The sequence below is a fragment of the Periplaneta americana genome, chromosome 4 (genome assembly GCF_040183065.1).
Source record: "Periplaneta americana isolate PAMFEO1 chromosome 4, P.americana_PAMFEO1_priV1, whole genome shotgun sequence".
NCBI classification, from domain to species: Eukaryota; Metazoa; Arthropoda; class Insecta; order Blattodea; family Blattidae; genus Periplaneta; species Periplaneta americana.
The window spans coordinates 38,789,002-38,805,838 of NC_091120.1; the positions used below are offsets into that span (position 1 = coordinate 38,789,002).

Here is a 16,837-nt window from a genome sequence, read left to right on the forward strand (position 1 = left end):
TATTTTTCTTCATATCAGTGACTTTTTTTTGAAGTGTAGAATTATATCGAACTTCAAAAATAAAACAACAATTATTATTACTATTATTATTATTATTATTATTATTATTATTATTATTATTATTATTATTGTTATTATTAAATTACTATATAAGATGTATGTGCAGAGACACGAAATATAGTATAATATACCTTCTTTGTGTCATAACTGTAACCTACAGAATTTTTTCAGTATTTTTCCTCATGTCAGCGACTTCTTCTTTTTTTTAAGTGTAGAATTATATTGAACTTTAAAAATAAAACAACAAATGTCTCAGGACTCAGAAGGATATTTCTAGACCTATAGTAGAACTTGAATTGAATTTCGGGATGAGGCACTAAAGCCCAGCACTGCGACCTAGAAGATCTATTTCGGTTACCCACCAGCTCAGCGTATTTCCAACTTACACCGGCAACTTTTAAGGTCGCTGAATATTCGGGTTTCGAGCAGCAACTCCACTCGTCCCTAAGACAGCTTCCTCCGTGTGTCGCCAACCGGCTTTCGGGAATACTACGGAATGACTACGGACTGGAGTTCGGACGGAATAATATCGAAACCTAATGTGGGGAAACGGGAGAAACGAGAACTGCGAACACACCAACCGGAGGTCTAACCACTTAGTCACTGCAGGGGTTAACACTAGATCTCAATTGCTGTAGATGAGAAAATGCCTAATTTAGCCAGTTAGCTCTATAAAAATCCTTTGATATGTAGTAAAGACTTCATGTCTGAGCAGCTAGCTGCTTCAATTGAAAGCAGAATGAATAGGTATAAATCACACTTCTTCTCAATTTAGCGAATAAACATGTTAAAATATTTTATCTGAATATTAATAACTTATAAAATACATATAATATTCGACAAATCCCTTTTATAATTCTCAGCCCGGTTTTAATGATTTTTTGTTGATTAAAAATCGTAGCATTATCCTTAAATAATGCTACTTATTTGTGAGAAGAGTAGATAACTTGAACAATTTCTATTAAAGATATACAATAATTAGGATGAAAGACAATAGTTCAGTAAGATTTACTTGCGTGGAAAGATATAAAACAAATGGATGAATCGTATTGACAAAATAGGTCTATGAAATATTGATTAAAATATAAACCAAGAGAAAAAAAGAAAAATAATTGCAGAATACAATATAAATGCTGCATACTGAGTGCCGCACAATACAAAATAAACAAAACATTCTTTATATATATATATATATATATCGATATGCAAATTATAAATAGTTAAGCCATGAAAATATAGAAGAAACAGCTGTTGTTGCTACAGCAACATTGAAGCATGAACAGAAAAAACTTCATATACCATAGCTATGATGTCTTCTACGATAGAAACAACGTTATCAGAAGGAAAATAAATACGTATGAAATATTTTTGGAACAATAAAACGAACACTAGAAATAAGAAGAAAAAATACAGGCCACAGAAATGAAATCTCTGAGAATACATGAGAGAGAACAAAATCAGAAATGAGTGTTTCCGACAAGAGCAGAACATCTACATTATAAATTCTGCAGTGCTCGAGAAAAGTGACGTAAGTCAGTTTCCACAAACCTTTTTTGATAATTTATTGACAACTTACACTGGTTTATGTCTATTTGATTTTTTTCTGTACGAATTATTGTAATGGGAGAAATACTTATGTATTTTTTTCCAAGCTAGCAGATGTTCCGTAAGTTGTCAATAAATTATCAAAAGAGATTTGTGGAAACTGATTTGTGTCACTTTTCCCAAGCACTGCAGAATTATGAGATAACTAACCATAGAGAGAAATGGAAAGAGCGTCTCGACGGATAGAGAAATCCCGATTACTTAAGAAGTGCCACTTTATTATCCACAAGGAAATGGAATCGTCGGTCGACCGAGGAAGAAATTTGAAAAGATCGGGTTAGGTGAAAGGAGTAACGTCTGGTATACAGTATGCTTGAACAGCACTGTGAATTAAATTATGGGGTAAAATTATAACTAAGATATAATTCCATATTAGGCTAACTATAATCTGTCCGTGGAATCTATAGAGTACTAGCACAATCTAATATATACAGTCACGAAGCTCAAGTCCACACCTGTGGAGTAACGGTTAGCGAATCTGGCCGCGAAACCAGGTGGCCCGGGTTCGATTCCCGGTCGGAGAAAGTTACCTGGTTGAGGTTTTTTCCGGGGGTTTCCCTCAACCCAATATGAACAAATTCTGGATAACTTTCGGTGCTGGATCCCGGACTCATTTCACCGGCATTATCACCTTCATCTCATTCAGACGCTAAATAACCTAAGATGTTGATAAAGCGTCGTAAAATAACCTAATAACATACAAAAACGAAGCTCAATACGTAGTAAATATGCATCCATAGATAGTTGCTAACCACTAGGATCGCTACTATCACCTCATTACAGACAATGCGAAATAGTACCTGCACAGTCTATTGTTCCTAGTACCTCAAAACTCAAGCTTCGTGACTGTATATACTAAACTGTGGTACAGACCAAATCTAGCCCACTCGTTCGCTAGCTCGGGAAGGGGAAGGAGCAGGCTTCACCCTGTACTGTACCGAGTGACGTCATCGACCAGTTGACTCTACAGAATCCACGGACGGAGTATACAGTGTTAATTAAACTTTATTCACAAACTTAAGTTTACTGGAGGTTGAGAAGAGTTGAAGAAGTATGGAAAAGAGGTGTAAAAAATTCATACTCCTTCAGAAATTTTATGTAACTTCATAAATTACATAATGTTACATACATATTGTTTAAGTTTTACATCAAAATTAACTGTTTTATTGTTAATTTGCATACAGTTACGCACACACATTCGTCGCATACTTTTGAACTTATTTACATGTTGCTTTGACACATCATCGCCGTTTTTACATTCATAAATGCATTAAATTATACGTTCATAAATAGTTAAATATTGCTCTCAAATAAATTATAAGGTCGTGGGATCCATGATCATGCCGTGACGACTAGAGTCTTGGTTAGTCCGGGGTAGGAAAATGGCAGTCTCTTCGCTTTCTGCACGCTGTCGGATCTCCTTCTGAGTTGGTTGCCTTCGGCGCTGTCGAAGGATCTGCCGTACATAACCGCCTGCGCGACGTTGCTGCCGGAGCCGTGGGAGTCCGCGTGGCCGTGGCCATACTGGTGCTCAGAGGTGCCCAGGCCGTGCATCAGGTTGGCCAGGCCGTGGCTGAGGGATGAGAAGCCCAGGTCATGCTGGAACATCTGGTGGTGGTGCGAACCCTTGTGCTGGGCCTGATGACCCTGGTGTAGAATTCTGCGCAAGCCTGCAGAGAAAGAAATGGATGTATTAATTGTTTTTTTCTACGATAGTGCGTAAAGTTGCGTTTTGCCCACTGTTAGCAGTGCCTAAAGTGAACCTTTAAAACACTAGTGCGTAAAAAAATAAGTAATCACTTTACACACTGCTATTCATTTTACGCCTGTTATTATTCGGTTGAGAAGATTTTATCATCCAGTCTGCTGTCAAAAAATCTGAAAGTTAGAATTTATAAAACAGTTATATTACCGGTTGTTCTTTATGGTTGTGAAACTTGGACTCTCACTTTGAGAGAGGAACATAGGTTAAGGGTGTTTGAGAATAAGGTGCTTAGGAAAATATTTGGGGCTAAGAGGGATGAAGTTACAGGAGAATGGAGAAAGTTACACAACACAGAACTGCACGCATTGTATTCTTCACCTGACATAATTAGGAACATTAAATCCAGACGTTTGAAATGGGCAGGGCATGTAGCACGTATGGGCGAATCCAGAAATGCATATAGAGTGTTAGTTGGGAGACCGGAGGGAAAAGACCTTTAGGGAGGCCGAGAAATAGATGGGAAGATAATATTAAAATGCATTTGAGGGAGGTAGGATATGATGATAGAGATTGGATTAATCTTACTCAGGATAGGGACCAAAGGCGAATTTATGTGAGGGCGGCAATGAACCTCCGGGTTCCTTAAAAGCCAATAAGTAAGTAAGTAAGTAAGTAAGTAAGTAAGTAAGTAAGTAAGTAAGTAAGTAAGTATTCATTTCACGCACTGCCAAAAAAATGTAATATTCAATGTACAAACCTCATTCAGTAAGAAATTAAAGCATTATCTCGACCTTTCATTACTTAATATTACACGTAACACAAATATGTAACAAATTTAACATTCATATCTACATTTTAGTGATTATTCTCAATTTACATGTAGCACTCAATTTAACAAGATTGATGATTCAATTGTTTCTAACAGCTTTCTAGTTTATATGGACAGTTTAGATGGCCATGAAATCGTGAACATGAATAAAGCAGGCTGCTATTCCATAGATACTTACTTCTTAATGGTTTTCAGTATAGACAGTCATGAGATTGTGATCTTATAACCTTTCCAAATTGAAATATTTATTTAATGCAAATTTGTGCTATCGTAGAAAAAACATTGTATCACGTACATTCGTAAAGTTATCTTTTTGGTCCTCGTGTGTTTGTGAACTTGTCTCATAAGTAACCATTTTTAACTTGGTTATTTTTAACGACGCTGTATCAACTACTGGGTTATGTAGCGTCGATTTAATTGGTGATGGTGAGATGTTATTTGGGGAAGTGAGACTGAATTCGCCATAGATTACCTGACATTCGCCTTGCCGTTGGGGAAAATCTCGGAAAAAAACTCGAATGGAAATCGAATCTTTACCCGAAGGTAACTTTGGGTCTGCAGGGAAACGCGTTACCGCCTGAGCTACGTCGGTGACTGAATTGTATTTGTTGAGGGTCCAATTTACCCCGAATAATTTAGTTTTTTTTACTTTTCATTGCAGTTTCTATGTTCCCTTATCACTTTTCAAACCTGCTTCGTAAAGTGAAAAGTGAAAAAGGAAAAATATTTCAAATAGGCCTACAATATGTCACCATCGCTAGGAAAAGAGACGGCAATTCGGGAATCATAAATTTACAGATTAAAAAAATCTTGACTTGGGTGAAAATATTATTTCTGGTTCTTAGAATGATGACACGGTCATCGATGCGATGGCAATCTACTATATACAACGAAAATGTTATTTTTATGTCCAATAAAACTTAACTTTAAAGTCGTTTCCTCAGAGAAGACCAATTCATGATATTAACTTGAAATCGTTGTAAAATGTTCAATTTCATTTTTTACTTAAAACAAATTTTTGTTTTAAATGTTCGAAATTTAATTCTGAAGTAAAAACAAACAAAAACAGAAAATTGATTTTTCCGAATTGTGGGCCCATTTCCTAGGCACGGTTGCACATTACTTTTGTTCCACCATTACTATGATTTTGAAGTGCAAAGTTAATTCAGTAATCTTTTTATGAAACAAAGAGTCAAATTCTAGATAGAAGAAGGAATTCAAGCGGGAAGTCGAATAGAGAGAGAAGTACGACAAGGATGCCCTTTATCACCTACCCTGTTCAACATATACTTGGAGGATTTATATTTTATTTTGATGTACCGAAGTACATATGATATTTCCATGCAGATATTCTGCGTCATCATACGATGAAAGAGTAATGGAACGGAGAAAAATTCTCTCCGGCGCCGGGATTTGAACCCGGGTTTTCAGCTCTACGTGCTGATGCTTTATCCACTAAGCCACACCGGATACAACTCCGACGCCGGTCAGAATCGTCTCAGATTAAGCTCCAACTCTTGGGTTCCCTCTGGTGGCCGCCCTCTGCACTACGTCATAGATGTCTATGAACGCAGGACCGAAGTCCACACATGTGCTGAGGTGCCGGGATCCCGGCCAACTAGTCACTCATATCGAGTGCACCTCAGCACATATGTGGACTTCGGTCCTGCGTTCATGGACATCTATGACGTAGTGCAGAGGGCAGCCACTAGAGGGAACCCAAGAGTTGGAGCTTAATCTGAGACGATTCTGACCGGCGTCGGAGTTGTATCCGGTGTGGCTTAGTGGATAAAGCATCAGCACGTAGAGCTGAAAACTCGGATTCAAATCCCGGCGCCGGAGAGAATTTTTCTCCGGTCCATTACTCTTTCATCGTTAGAGGATTTACTGAAGAGCTGTTTTCGGAACATAGAAGCTGTTTTCGGAACATGGAACATGGATAGTAGAAAGAATAAGAATAAAGTAGCCTACATAAGATTTGCTGATGTTATGGCGTTGTTAGCAGAAGAGGAGATGATGCTAAGTGATACGCTACTGGTGCTAAATGACAGCTGTGAACAGTATGGGATGCAGATTAATGCAAATAAGACAAAGAGCATGGTCATAGGAAGAAAAGTAAAGAAGGTAAACGTGCGAATTCGAAATGAGTCAGCGGAACAAGAGGATAGTTGCAGTGATCAGCCTACTCATATTCAAAGACTTTAGAGAATGAAATGAAAAGTGTAAAGCAGTCTTTAATTTATGGAGAAACAGACAGACTTCAAAAGTGAAGTGTTGGAAAGTTGTAAAGTTTAATGGTGCGATAGATGTAGGTTCCAAATAATTGTTTCTATAATAATTTTTATTTCTTGATAACAGCAAACAACGCTGAAGGTATATTAGCATTTTCCTCGAGACAGAAATCGGCTCATGAAAAATTGAATTCATTTTAACAAGAAATCTATCAGCCTCTTCCATAATTGTCATCTAATTCAAAGTGACTTCATTTCACTCATTAATATTAGCTGTTCATCGCTGCGGATCCCATTAGCTTTTGGTTCATTTTTTCTCCACATCAATGGATAACTCTACACATAATATGCTACTACTTGAAAAATTATTTTGTTTGTTAAAAACAGTTAAAATTACAACAAAACATATTTAACTCAACATTATTACTGACTTACTTATTTTTCTGTGCTGAATGTATACGTTTCGGAGTTTATACCGTGGATAATGTATTTGTGCGTATAAGTAGGGTATTGTTATGTTTTTTTGGTGTAGGATTAATTTTCTTAATTGGCAGATTTCTATTAAAGTTATTAGTGACGCCGTCATCACAACGCATAACATTTTTTCAAGCTTGAAAACTCTTTGTAATGTAACTAACAAGATACCGTACTTAGATCGTTTTGCCAGACGCACTAACAAGAAAAATAGAGAAGATGATATTTAGACAATGTTTTAGTTACAAATATAACATAAAAGAGTGGTAGATTATGTCACACCAACTTTGGATGTATGCTTTCGAGCCCACTTATTATATAAACAGCTCAGCTTTTATTATTTTAAGAATCAAAGCTCGTTTTCTACACAGAGAGCTGAGCTTTGTCGTGATTAAAATTCAGTTCCTATAATTTACATTATAAATGTAGAATTTTCTAATTAAACTTCACAAACTATAGCCTATCATATATGTATTCCTCTAAAATTACATATATAAGAAGGAAGAGAAATTGAGAGAGGAGTACGTTAGGGATGCCCTTTATTACCCAGCCTATATACTTGGAAGATTTAGTAAAGAACAATTTTCAGAACATGAGAGGAGTGATCGTAGGAGGATGAAGAATAAAGTACATAAGATTTGCTGATGATATGGCGTTGTTAGCAGAAGAGGAGATGATATTAAGAGATATGCTACTGGAGTTAAATGACAGCTGTGAACAGTATGGGATGAAGATTAATGTAAATAAGACGAAGAGCATGGTCATAGGAAGAAAAATACAGAAGATAAACTTGCGAATTCTAAATGAGGTAGTAGAGCAAGTGGACAGCTTCAAATACTTGGGGTGTACTATACGCAGTAACATGAGCTGCTGCTAGGAAGTCAAAAGGAGGATAGCAATGGCCAAGGAAGCTTTTAATAGAAAAAGGAGCATCTTCTGCGGACCTCTGGAAAAAGAACTAAGGAAGAGATAGTGTATTGCTTTGTATGGAGTGTGGCAATCATGGAATCGCCAAAATATTAATTCCACTGACTCTAGATATTTGAAGAGGTGGATTCCAAAGTGCCCTAAGTCCAAATGACAAGTTATAAGGGAAATAAGAAAAATGTAATAAAATAAATTTGACGCCCTTATATCTGTTAGGAAAAAAAATATGCATACATATGTTAAAAAATTATAAATTTTAACGTGAATAAAGCAAGTTAAAACTTAAAAAAAAAACTAAGGACACTTTGGAATCCACGTTTTCAATTGTGCAGTTGATAGAGCGCTGTTGTTAAGTAGCCAATGTAAGTACAGAAATAACATTTTTGTAGAATTATATTTTCGGCTACTTAAATAGCGTTTGTAGAATTTGTTAATACAATGGAAGCTCTTAAGTTCGACAAAAAACAAGTTCGACATTCTATAGTTCGACTGCTTACGTAGGAGGATTAGACCCCCCCCTATACGGGCACTAAGAAATGGGTTTGCCATTTGAATAGGGAATTGACTCTGTATCTTGTAACACTTTTGTTAAAGGAAAACAGAATATTGTATTGATTAGGACATACATATTTAATCATTGATTTTAAATTAATGAACTCTTCTTTTTCTATTTGAGAATTGTGCCGTTTGTGAGACGGAACTGTCGAAACCCACTGTGGTTCTAGAAGCACATACACAAGTCTCGGGGCGGGCAGGAAATGCAAGTACAGTACTGTATTCGTTGATGGCTAACCAATAAGAATTTGTATTCATTTCACTTGTCACACCCACTATCCTTATTGGACTGAAGTTTCGATTCTGTTCAGTCGAACTTAGGAGAGTCCACTCTAACATGAGACAAAATGAAAATAAATTCTGATGAAAGGTAGCCAATGTACTGAATTTCATAGATTACAACTTTAACGAACTTGCTCGATGAATATTTGCGACTAAGATATTGACATATAATGCATAAATTGTGCTTACCAATGAGTCCAGTGAGGATGAGGGCACCCTTGCTGGCCAGCAGTGCCTTCATCGCGAGAACTCCCATTACACTGAGTATGACGGGGATGATAGAGGCGGCCTTCAGGACCACCCCCATGAGAAAGGGAAGTAGCAGCTTCTTTATCTTCATCGCTGAAAGCAGGATTAGTTTTGTAATTTCACTATAAATGAATACATAGTTTCATCATCATCATCATCATCATCATCATCATCCTCCGCTTTTTTATGGTTTTAATTTGGAAAATGCCGAAATTTATGTGGGGCATTATGTCAAATGTAGTGTGGTATAAGTATTTTTATATAATCTTGACGTAGAGGATATGGTATCGGAAGAAAAATCTCCTCTGGCTATTTTTCATAAACATAGCTAATTGATTTGACTGGTTACCGAACGATACCAGAGTGTGGGATAATCGAACCATCTCGTATTCACAGAAAATGTAAAGAAGCTGTACGTCATACGACTATATTAAGTCAATCTAACCTAAACCTGCCTGAGTTTTGGCAAAGCATGCAACATTGTCCATGTAGTAAATTACTAGGCGTGACGAGATTAATCCTAAGCACTGCAGCCCTAGTAGGCTCTTTGTGCACGTGTTATGGAATGAGTTGCGTGCCGATTATGTTGCTCGGCTGAGCCGACTCAAAACTATCCGTCAGCTAGTCCGAAAACCTATCTCTCGTTGAAATCTGCCATGACTCCGAGATCTAACTTAGTCATCTACTGGATTCGGAGTTTTCGTTCCTCTGTAGATCCCCATGTCATCTAGAACCCACCACTACTGGTGGAACATTATGTAAACAGTGGAATTGTTAAAGACATAGGGTACTATTCATAGACATTTCGCTAGCCCGCGCTACGAGCGTGCTAAACTAGCCCCGGCTATCGACCGGTTACTTGTACAGGATTCATATCGTATCGCTAACACTGGTTTATGAATATGAAAAACGTTAGTTCGCTCATCATCCACCGGAAGAATGTATATGAATACAGTCCCTAATGTCGAAACCTGACCTCAAAATGCGCTCATCGTTAGATCTTGCTGCCTGATACAAAAATACAACGTATTAGACATCCATACTAACTGCAATGATGCCTGAATAAAAATTATTGAGTAACTTCTGTCTGTGAGTAGATAGTGCTTACTCAGCTGATGGAGTGCATGAGTGTACAAGATTATCTCTCACGTCATGTACCGCAACAGTGCAGGCAGTCATGGAGATGGTAACTCAACTTCTGTCTCGAAATACTCGCCGTTGTTTATTAACGCAACATTCCGAGCACATTTTCGTACATTTACAATTAGTCTACAGCCAGATGGTTGTTTATATTTTTTTTCTATATGGGGATGTAACAGTATGCGCAGTTTAAATGGATGTTTTCACATGAGGTCAATTTCACTTCTCTTGTTAGAGACAATGAAATTTATAGAGTTTGCAAACCATTGCTTTTAACAAACAGTTTGTTTTAAGTTAGTCAAAACGAACACAAACTATGAGACCGTATAGTCACTTCCGGTACGAGAAAGTAATTCCTTTTCCTGCCGGAAATCGAATCTGGATGCGCTAAATTTGTACTCAGTGTGAAATACTGTTTTATTTGTATTACTGTATTTATTGTTATTAGTGTATTACTGTGCTGGACTATAATTGGCCAAAGGATGTTGATCAGCACATAAATATCAGTAAATAAATAAATATATTATTATTCTCAACAGATTTATTTCGCTGTCAATTTTGCAAATACAATGTCGTATATAAGATTATTGCTAATTAATATTGTGTATGAGTGTATGGCATTAGAAAACGAAAAAAATTATGAAATGTTCATGAAATTGTCATGTTTGTAACTGTTTGGTACGATATTTTATTAATTTTTCACAAAATATATTTAAAAAATTTTCACCGCAGAAACCTAGCCCTCATTATTATTACTATCTGTGTCAACCAGAAACTTTATTTGGGTGCATCAGTACAAACTCTGTTCTCCGGCACTTCACATATGAAGAGTTCGCGGGAAAAACGATGAATGTCACATTTCTGTTAAGGATTAGATAATAATCTAATTGAGTCTATAACTGCAAGATGTAGTGCTGTTTCTATAGAAAATAAAGGAAAGGATTACTGTATTCGTGGTGATAATTCTCCTTTTTACCATTTTTCATAAGAACAACATTAAATTTCGTAGTGATCCATTGAATTAGATAATGACATCAACCTTAACAAAACTGTGACATTCATCGTTTTTCCCGCGAACTTTTCATATGGTTAGGAACTGGCATGTGAATATTTCAGTAGAGACCACTAATATTATATTAACAATTATGATGGAGCTGGGTTTGTAAGCCAGAGGTGTCAGGTTCAAATTCCGGTCGACCCACCCTGAATTTACAATTTCTGTTAGGCAAGTCCGTGGTCAAAGAAACACAAGTTTTTCCGTGTTCTTCGTTTTCCATGTGACATCCTAACAACTTCTCATCATCATTAATTGTTAGTAGGTTATTTTACGACGCTTTATCAACATCTAAGGTTATTTAGCGTCTGAATGAGATGAAGGTGATGATGCCGGTGAAATGAGTCCGGGGTCCAACACCGAAAGTTACCCAGTATTTGCTCATATTGGGTTGAGGGAAAACCCCGGAAAAAAGCTCAACCAGGTAACCTGTCCCAATCGGGAATCGAACCCGGGCCACCTGGTTTCGCGGCCAGACGCGCTAACCGTTACTCCACAGGTGTGGACATCATCTTCATCATTAATTCATCAACATTAATTACGAGTATAATGTAGATCTACCACCCGTGATGCACTCTAGATGTCTCTGACGAACTAAGTGGTCTAAGCTTTTCGGCACTAATGACATCTATGTACCACACCCTAGAGTTCGGGCGAATAACGCAAATTACGGGAGATTATAAAATAGTAATATGCGTTACAAGAGCGGTATGTTGAAGTTTTCTTGTTCGAGGAATAGTTTGAAAAAGCGAAACGTAGTTGAGCTTTTTTAATTTCCGAGAATTGAAAGAAAACATACCGCTCGTGTATCGTACATTATTTTGTGCGAAGATCGTTTATTACATACCTGAAAGAGGAATTTCTAATTAGTTGCAATGAAATTTCCATCTTGGTTTCTGTTCAATGACGGCAAATTTGCAAAACAAAAATATATATCTTCAACATTGTTGCTTTAAAATATTTTCTGTCTTTACTATACTCCAGCAGGCCGTGATATACGTCTGTCTTTTTTTCCCCCCCAGTCTATGATGAGTCTGGAATCTTGTTGATTTTTTTCACGGCTTCCTTAATGTTACTTGTATCAGGAATGCAATAAGTTTCGTGGAGTAGTAGACTTTACTTAATTTTTTGCAAATATTTAAAAACAATAATTAACATTGCAATTTAGGTGAAACTGTAGTGGTAAGTTTCCAATTTATAATTATTACTATGTTAAACGTCTCTAAAAATAATATGTTAAAAGTCTAAAGCAGTAAAATGAATATGTCACTTAAGCGGTAAGAAGAGGGAAATTGTTATGTGTGCTAGGTTGGGAATACTGAATGTGGAATTTTAGACTTTCCGCGGATTGGTTTTGTGCAGAATTCAAGTAAATACACACAATAGTAATATACGTTACAAGAGCGGTATGTTGACGTTTTCATGTTCGAGGAAAAGATTGAAAAAGCGAAACGTAGTTGATCTTTTTTAATTTCCGAGAACATGAAAACAAATATACCGCTCGTGTATCGTACATTATTTTGTGCGAAGAACGTTTATTACCTGAAAGACGAATTTCTAATTAGTTGCAATGAAATCTACATGTTGGTTTCTGTTTAATGACGGCAACTTCGGAAAAGCAAAATATCTTTCTTCAACATTGTTGCTATAAAATGTTTTCTGTGTTTACTATACTCCAGCAGGCCGTGATATACGTCTGTCTTTTTTTTTCCCCAGTCTATAAATGCGAACTTAAAACAAACGGTAAGGTTATGTAATGATTTATTTTTCATTTTAATATTTTAACAATATTATTTATATAACATAGTGCAGTAATAACATCCACATCTGGAATCTTGTTGATTTTTTTCACGGCTTCCTTAATGTTACTTGTATCAGGAATGCAATAAGTTTCGTGGAGTAGTAGACTTTACTTAATTTTTTGCAAATATTTAAAAACAATAATTAACATTGCAATTTAGGTGAAACTGCAGTGGTAAGTTTCCAATTTATAATTATTACTATGTTAAACGTCTCTAAAAATAATATGTTAAAAGTCTAAAGCAGTAAAATGAATATGTCACTTAAGCGGTAAGAAGAGGGAAATTGTTATGTGTGCTAGGTTGGGAATATTAAATGTGGAATTTTAGACTTTTCGCGGATTGGTTTTGTGCGGAAACCAAGCAAATACGCACGATCTCGCACAAAATAATATTTAGGTAATTATTTGAATGTTATTCCAAGACGAGATTATAAAAAATACACGTACCACCGCGACGTAAACCGCGTCCGGTTGGCAGATCCACATGCAGAGTGTGGGACTGGAAGAAATTGGAAGCTCTATCGACGATGAGGCTGTCAAGAGTTTCCTGCCTCGCCTCTAGACTTCTGGGAAGCGTGGCCTCCAAAGTCTCCTCCGTCAGCGGCTGTGCTTCCTGTCCAAACGATCTTCCAGATTGTTTTGGCTTGCTGACCATTTCGATGCCTTCAACAATGGGCACGCGATCTTTATGCACCATCTGGTCCATAAGAACAACGACTTGGGTACTCAGGCACTCTTCCATCGTCGTGGTAGCGTCCTTTCTCATGCACTTGTGGTATAATTTATACAGAGGCGATAGTCCTAACGAGTTGAGGCTGAATTCCCAGGATGATTCACGCTGAGCAAAGTCACTTGAATCCATGTTTGCTATAACTGTTGAAGCACACAAAACGATCACTTGCACTAAAACACACGACTTGGAACTCATTGTCTCTGAAGCACACTGAAACTCAAGCTGTGATGAATGTTGTTCACTGTTGAAGACTTTAATTTGTTTTGTACTTCTAGCAAGAAGACGTGACTTTTTATATGAGATTCATTTTCCTTTGGATGCTCATGATGGAGGTTTAATTTGTGGAGCATGACACACACGTGGAGGATACCAGTTGCATTTACTGCAAATGGAAGTGAGGAAGACTTCCAATTAGAAGACACGAGCCAATGAAAGATTTCTCAAATTTAACGCATGCTACTTCCGTCGCATGATCATTTAACATGGCTCCATGAGCAACTCTTCGCGAGGAGAGAAAATCGTCAAGGATTGGTGTCGTTATCTCCCTTGTTTTCGTTACTCAGCGTTCCGTGCCGATTTCATAACATGCTGCACATGTGGATCACAACATGGAATGACAAGGAGCCGGCGTCACTGCGGGTGTGAGGATAATACAATTTTCAGATTTCACCATGTGAATAATTGAATACAATTATTTTTTGCACGTTTGTGTGTTTGTTCAGTATTTCAACCGTATAAATGACTTATAATTGTCCGAATTCTTAGTGAATTTAATATGATGTAGAAAGTTTTCAGAATAGATATTTTTAACACGACATCCTGACAATTGGGATATGAAAAACAAGAACCGTTCCGTTGCAGAGCAGAACCGCCCCTTCTCAATGAATGAGTTCTCCTGATAACTCATCTTATACGAACTCCATCAGTCTGTTTCATTTCGAGATAACGCATTCCAAATTAATTATGTTAGGCTATTTCATTTCTCTACATTGTTTTCCCTTAAATTTTAGAATCCATAACTTTCACAGTTTGTTTTTTCTACTTTAAAAGGAATTGTTCGTGTATTTCTAGAAATTATAAATCCACGAAAATCAAAATATCAATATTGCATTACGGGTATTACAGGAAAATAAACATTGTTATAGTCAAGGAATTATTGATAGGAGGATTCCATTAAAATAATAAGAGGAATTGCACGTTTCTAATAGCGTCTAATTTACATTAATTAACGTTTTGAGATTATTTATATATTTATTCATTTATTCATTTATCTCTTTATTTATTTACTTTTTTGTTTATTTTTATTTATTTGTTATATTTTTATTATTTATTTATTTATTCATCACACCAATAACCCATCACCGTAAAAAAAGCTTGTTACGAAACCTTCAAATAAGTTGTGAAACTTGGACTGTCACTTTGACAGAGGAACATAGGTTAAGGGTGATTGAGAATAAGGTGCTTAGGAAAATATTTGGGACTAAGAGGGATGAAGTTATAAGAGAATGGAGAAAGTTACACAATACAGAACTGCACGCATTGCATTCTTCACCTGACATAATTAGGAACATTAAATCCAGACGTTTGAGATGGGCAGGGCATTTAGCATGTATAGGCGAATCCAGAAATGCATATAGAGTGTTAGTTGGGAGACTGGAGGAAAAACGCCTTTGGGGAGGTCAAGACGTAGATGGGAGGATAATATTAAAATGGATTTGAGGGAGGTGAAATACGATGATGGAGACTGGATTAATCTTGCTCAGGATAGGGACCAATGGCGCGCTTATATGAGGGTGGCAATAAACCTCCTGGTTTCTTAAAAGCCAGTAAGTAAGTATTTATTCATTTATCTATTTATTTACTTATTTAATTATCTTTATTTAATTTTTTATATTTGTATTATGTAGTTATTTATTTATTTATTTGTCTATCTATTTACTTATTTATTTATTTTTCCTTTTTTTATAGTTTTACTATGTAGTATTTATTTATTTATTTAATTAACTATTTATTTATTTACTTATTTGTTTTTATTTAATTTTTTATATTTTTATTATGTAGTTATTTATTTATTTACTTATTTGATTTTATTTAATTTCTTATATTTTATTATGTAGTTATTTATTCATTCATTTATCTATTTATTTACTTATTTCTTTTTATTTAATTTTTTATATTTTTATTATGCAGTTATTTATTTATTTATCTATATATTTATTTTCTTATTTACTAATTTATTTGTTTTTATTGAATTTTTTATATTTTTATTAAGTATTTATTTATTTATGTATCTATTTATTTTTTTTCTATGTATATTTTTTATTTACTTATTTATGTGCTTTTATTTAATTTTTCATATTTTTGGTTTGTAGTTATTTATTTATTTATTTATTTATTTATTTATTTATTTATTTATTTATTTATTTATTTATTTATTTATTTATTTATTTATTCGTTAATTAATTAATTATGACTTCTAAAAAAGTACACAGACTAGTTATCCCTCAAAGCACTTTCTTCACATGAGTATAAATTAACAGTTTAACTTATAATGACTATTGATGAATTACAGGATCGACAGTTATAAACTAAGTGTATATAACTCGTTAACAATAGAAATAATTGAAATAAAAACAAATTACAGATGTGGCTTATAACGAATCAGTATTGGCAAAAGATCAGAAATTTAATAAATCGACAATAATTATGTCAAGAAAAAAATTGAGTTAACCCAGAACAAAATAAAGCAACGTGCTATGCTATGAATGAGATATATATTTGTTTTTTATTTGACTTCTGACTAACTTTTCTGTGCCGGAAAATGAATAAATTTCCTCACTCATTGAATTGAAGTTTCTTAATTTTTCAATTAACTGTGTGTTCATGTGAAATACAATATCTTGAGATATTATAAAGCAATTTTGTTCACCTAATTGGAAATAAGCTTGAGTATTTCACCGGAGTCAATACTATTAATAGTTTTAATCTTCTGTTTAAATTGTAAACGATCTCTTTGCTATGATTAGTAATGGAGCTATGGCCGGAAAAAAGTTGTGTGACCGACTGATTCCGTTTCGTGGGTAAGTGGATGAATGGATGGTTGGATAGATGAATGAATGAATGAATGAATGAATGAATGAATGAATGAATGAATGAATGAATGAATGAATGAATGAATGAATTAGGAAGGGA

The 16,837-nt window shown here is 35.3% G+C and overlaps 1 protein-coding gene across 1 annotated transcript; it reads right to left on the bottom strand.

Annotated features, from left to right (window-relative positions):
• Positions 1–2,936: 2,936 nt before the first annotated feature.
• Positions 2,937–13,889, bottom strand: LOC138698805 (uncharacterized). The gene is made up of 3 exons (XM_069825030.1): positions 13,360–13,889; positions 8,858–9,010; positions 2,937–3,335 (listed from the first exon to the last, which is right to left on the bottom strand). Exons 1-3 carry the CDS (start codon positions 13,838–13,840, stop codon positions 3,004–3,006), a joined length of 966 nt encoding a protein of 321 aa, XP_069681131.1. The 5' UTR covers positions 13,841–13,889; the 3' UTR covers positions 2,937–3,003.
• Between the last annotated feature and the right edge of the window lie 2,948 nt (positions 13,890–16,837).

Coding starts and splice junctions, on each gene's coding strand:
- LOC138698805 (XM_069825030.1), bottom strand. CDS start 13,840: ATGAGTTCCAAGTCGTGTGTTTTAGTGCAAGTGATCGTTTTGTGTGCT. Junction 9,011..13,359: donor ACGCGGTTTACGTCGCGGTG/GTACGTGTATTT, acceptor TCCTGCTTTCAG/CGATGAAGATAAAGAAGCTG. Junction 3,336..8,857: donor CATCCTCACTGGACTCATTG/GTAAGCACAATT, acceptor CTTTCTCTGCAG/GCTTGCGCAGAATTCTACAC.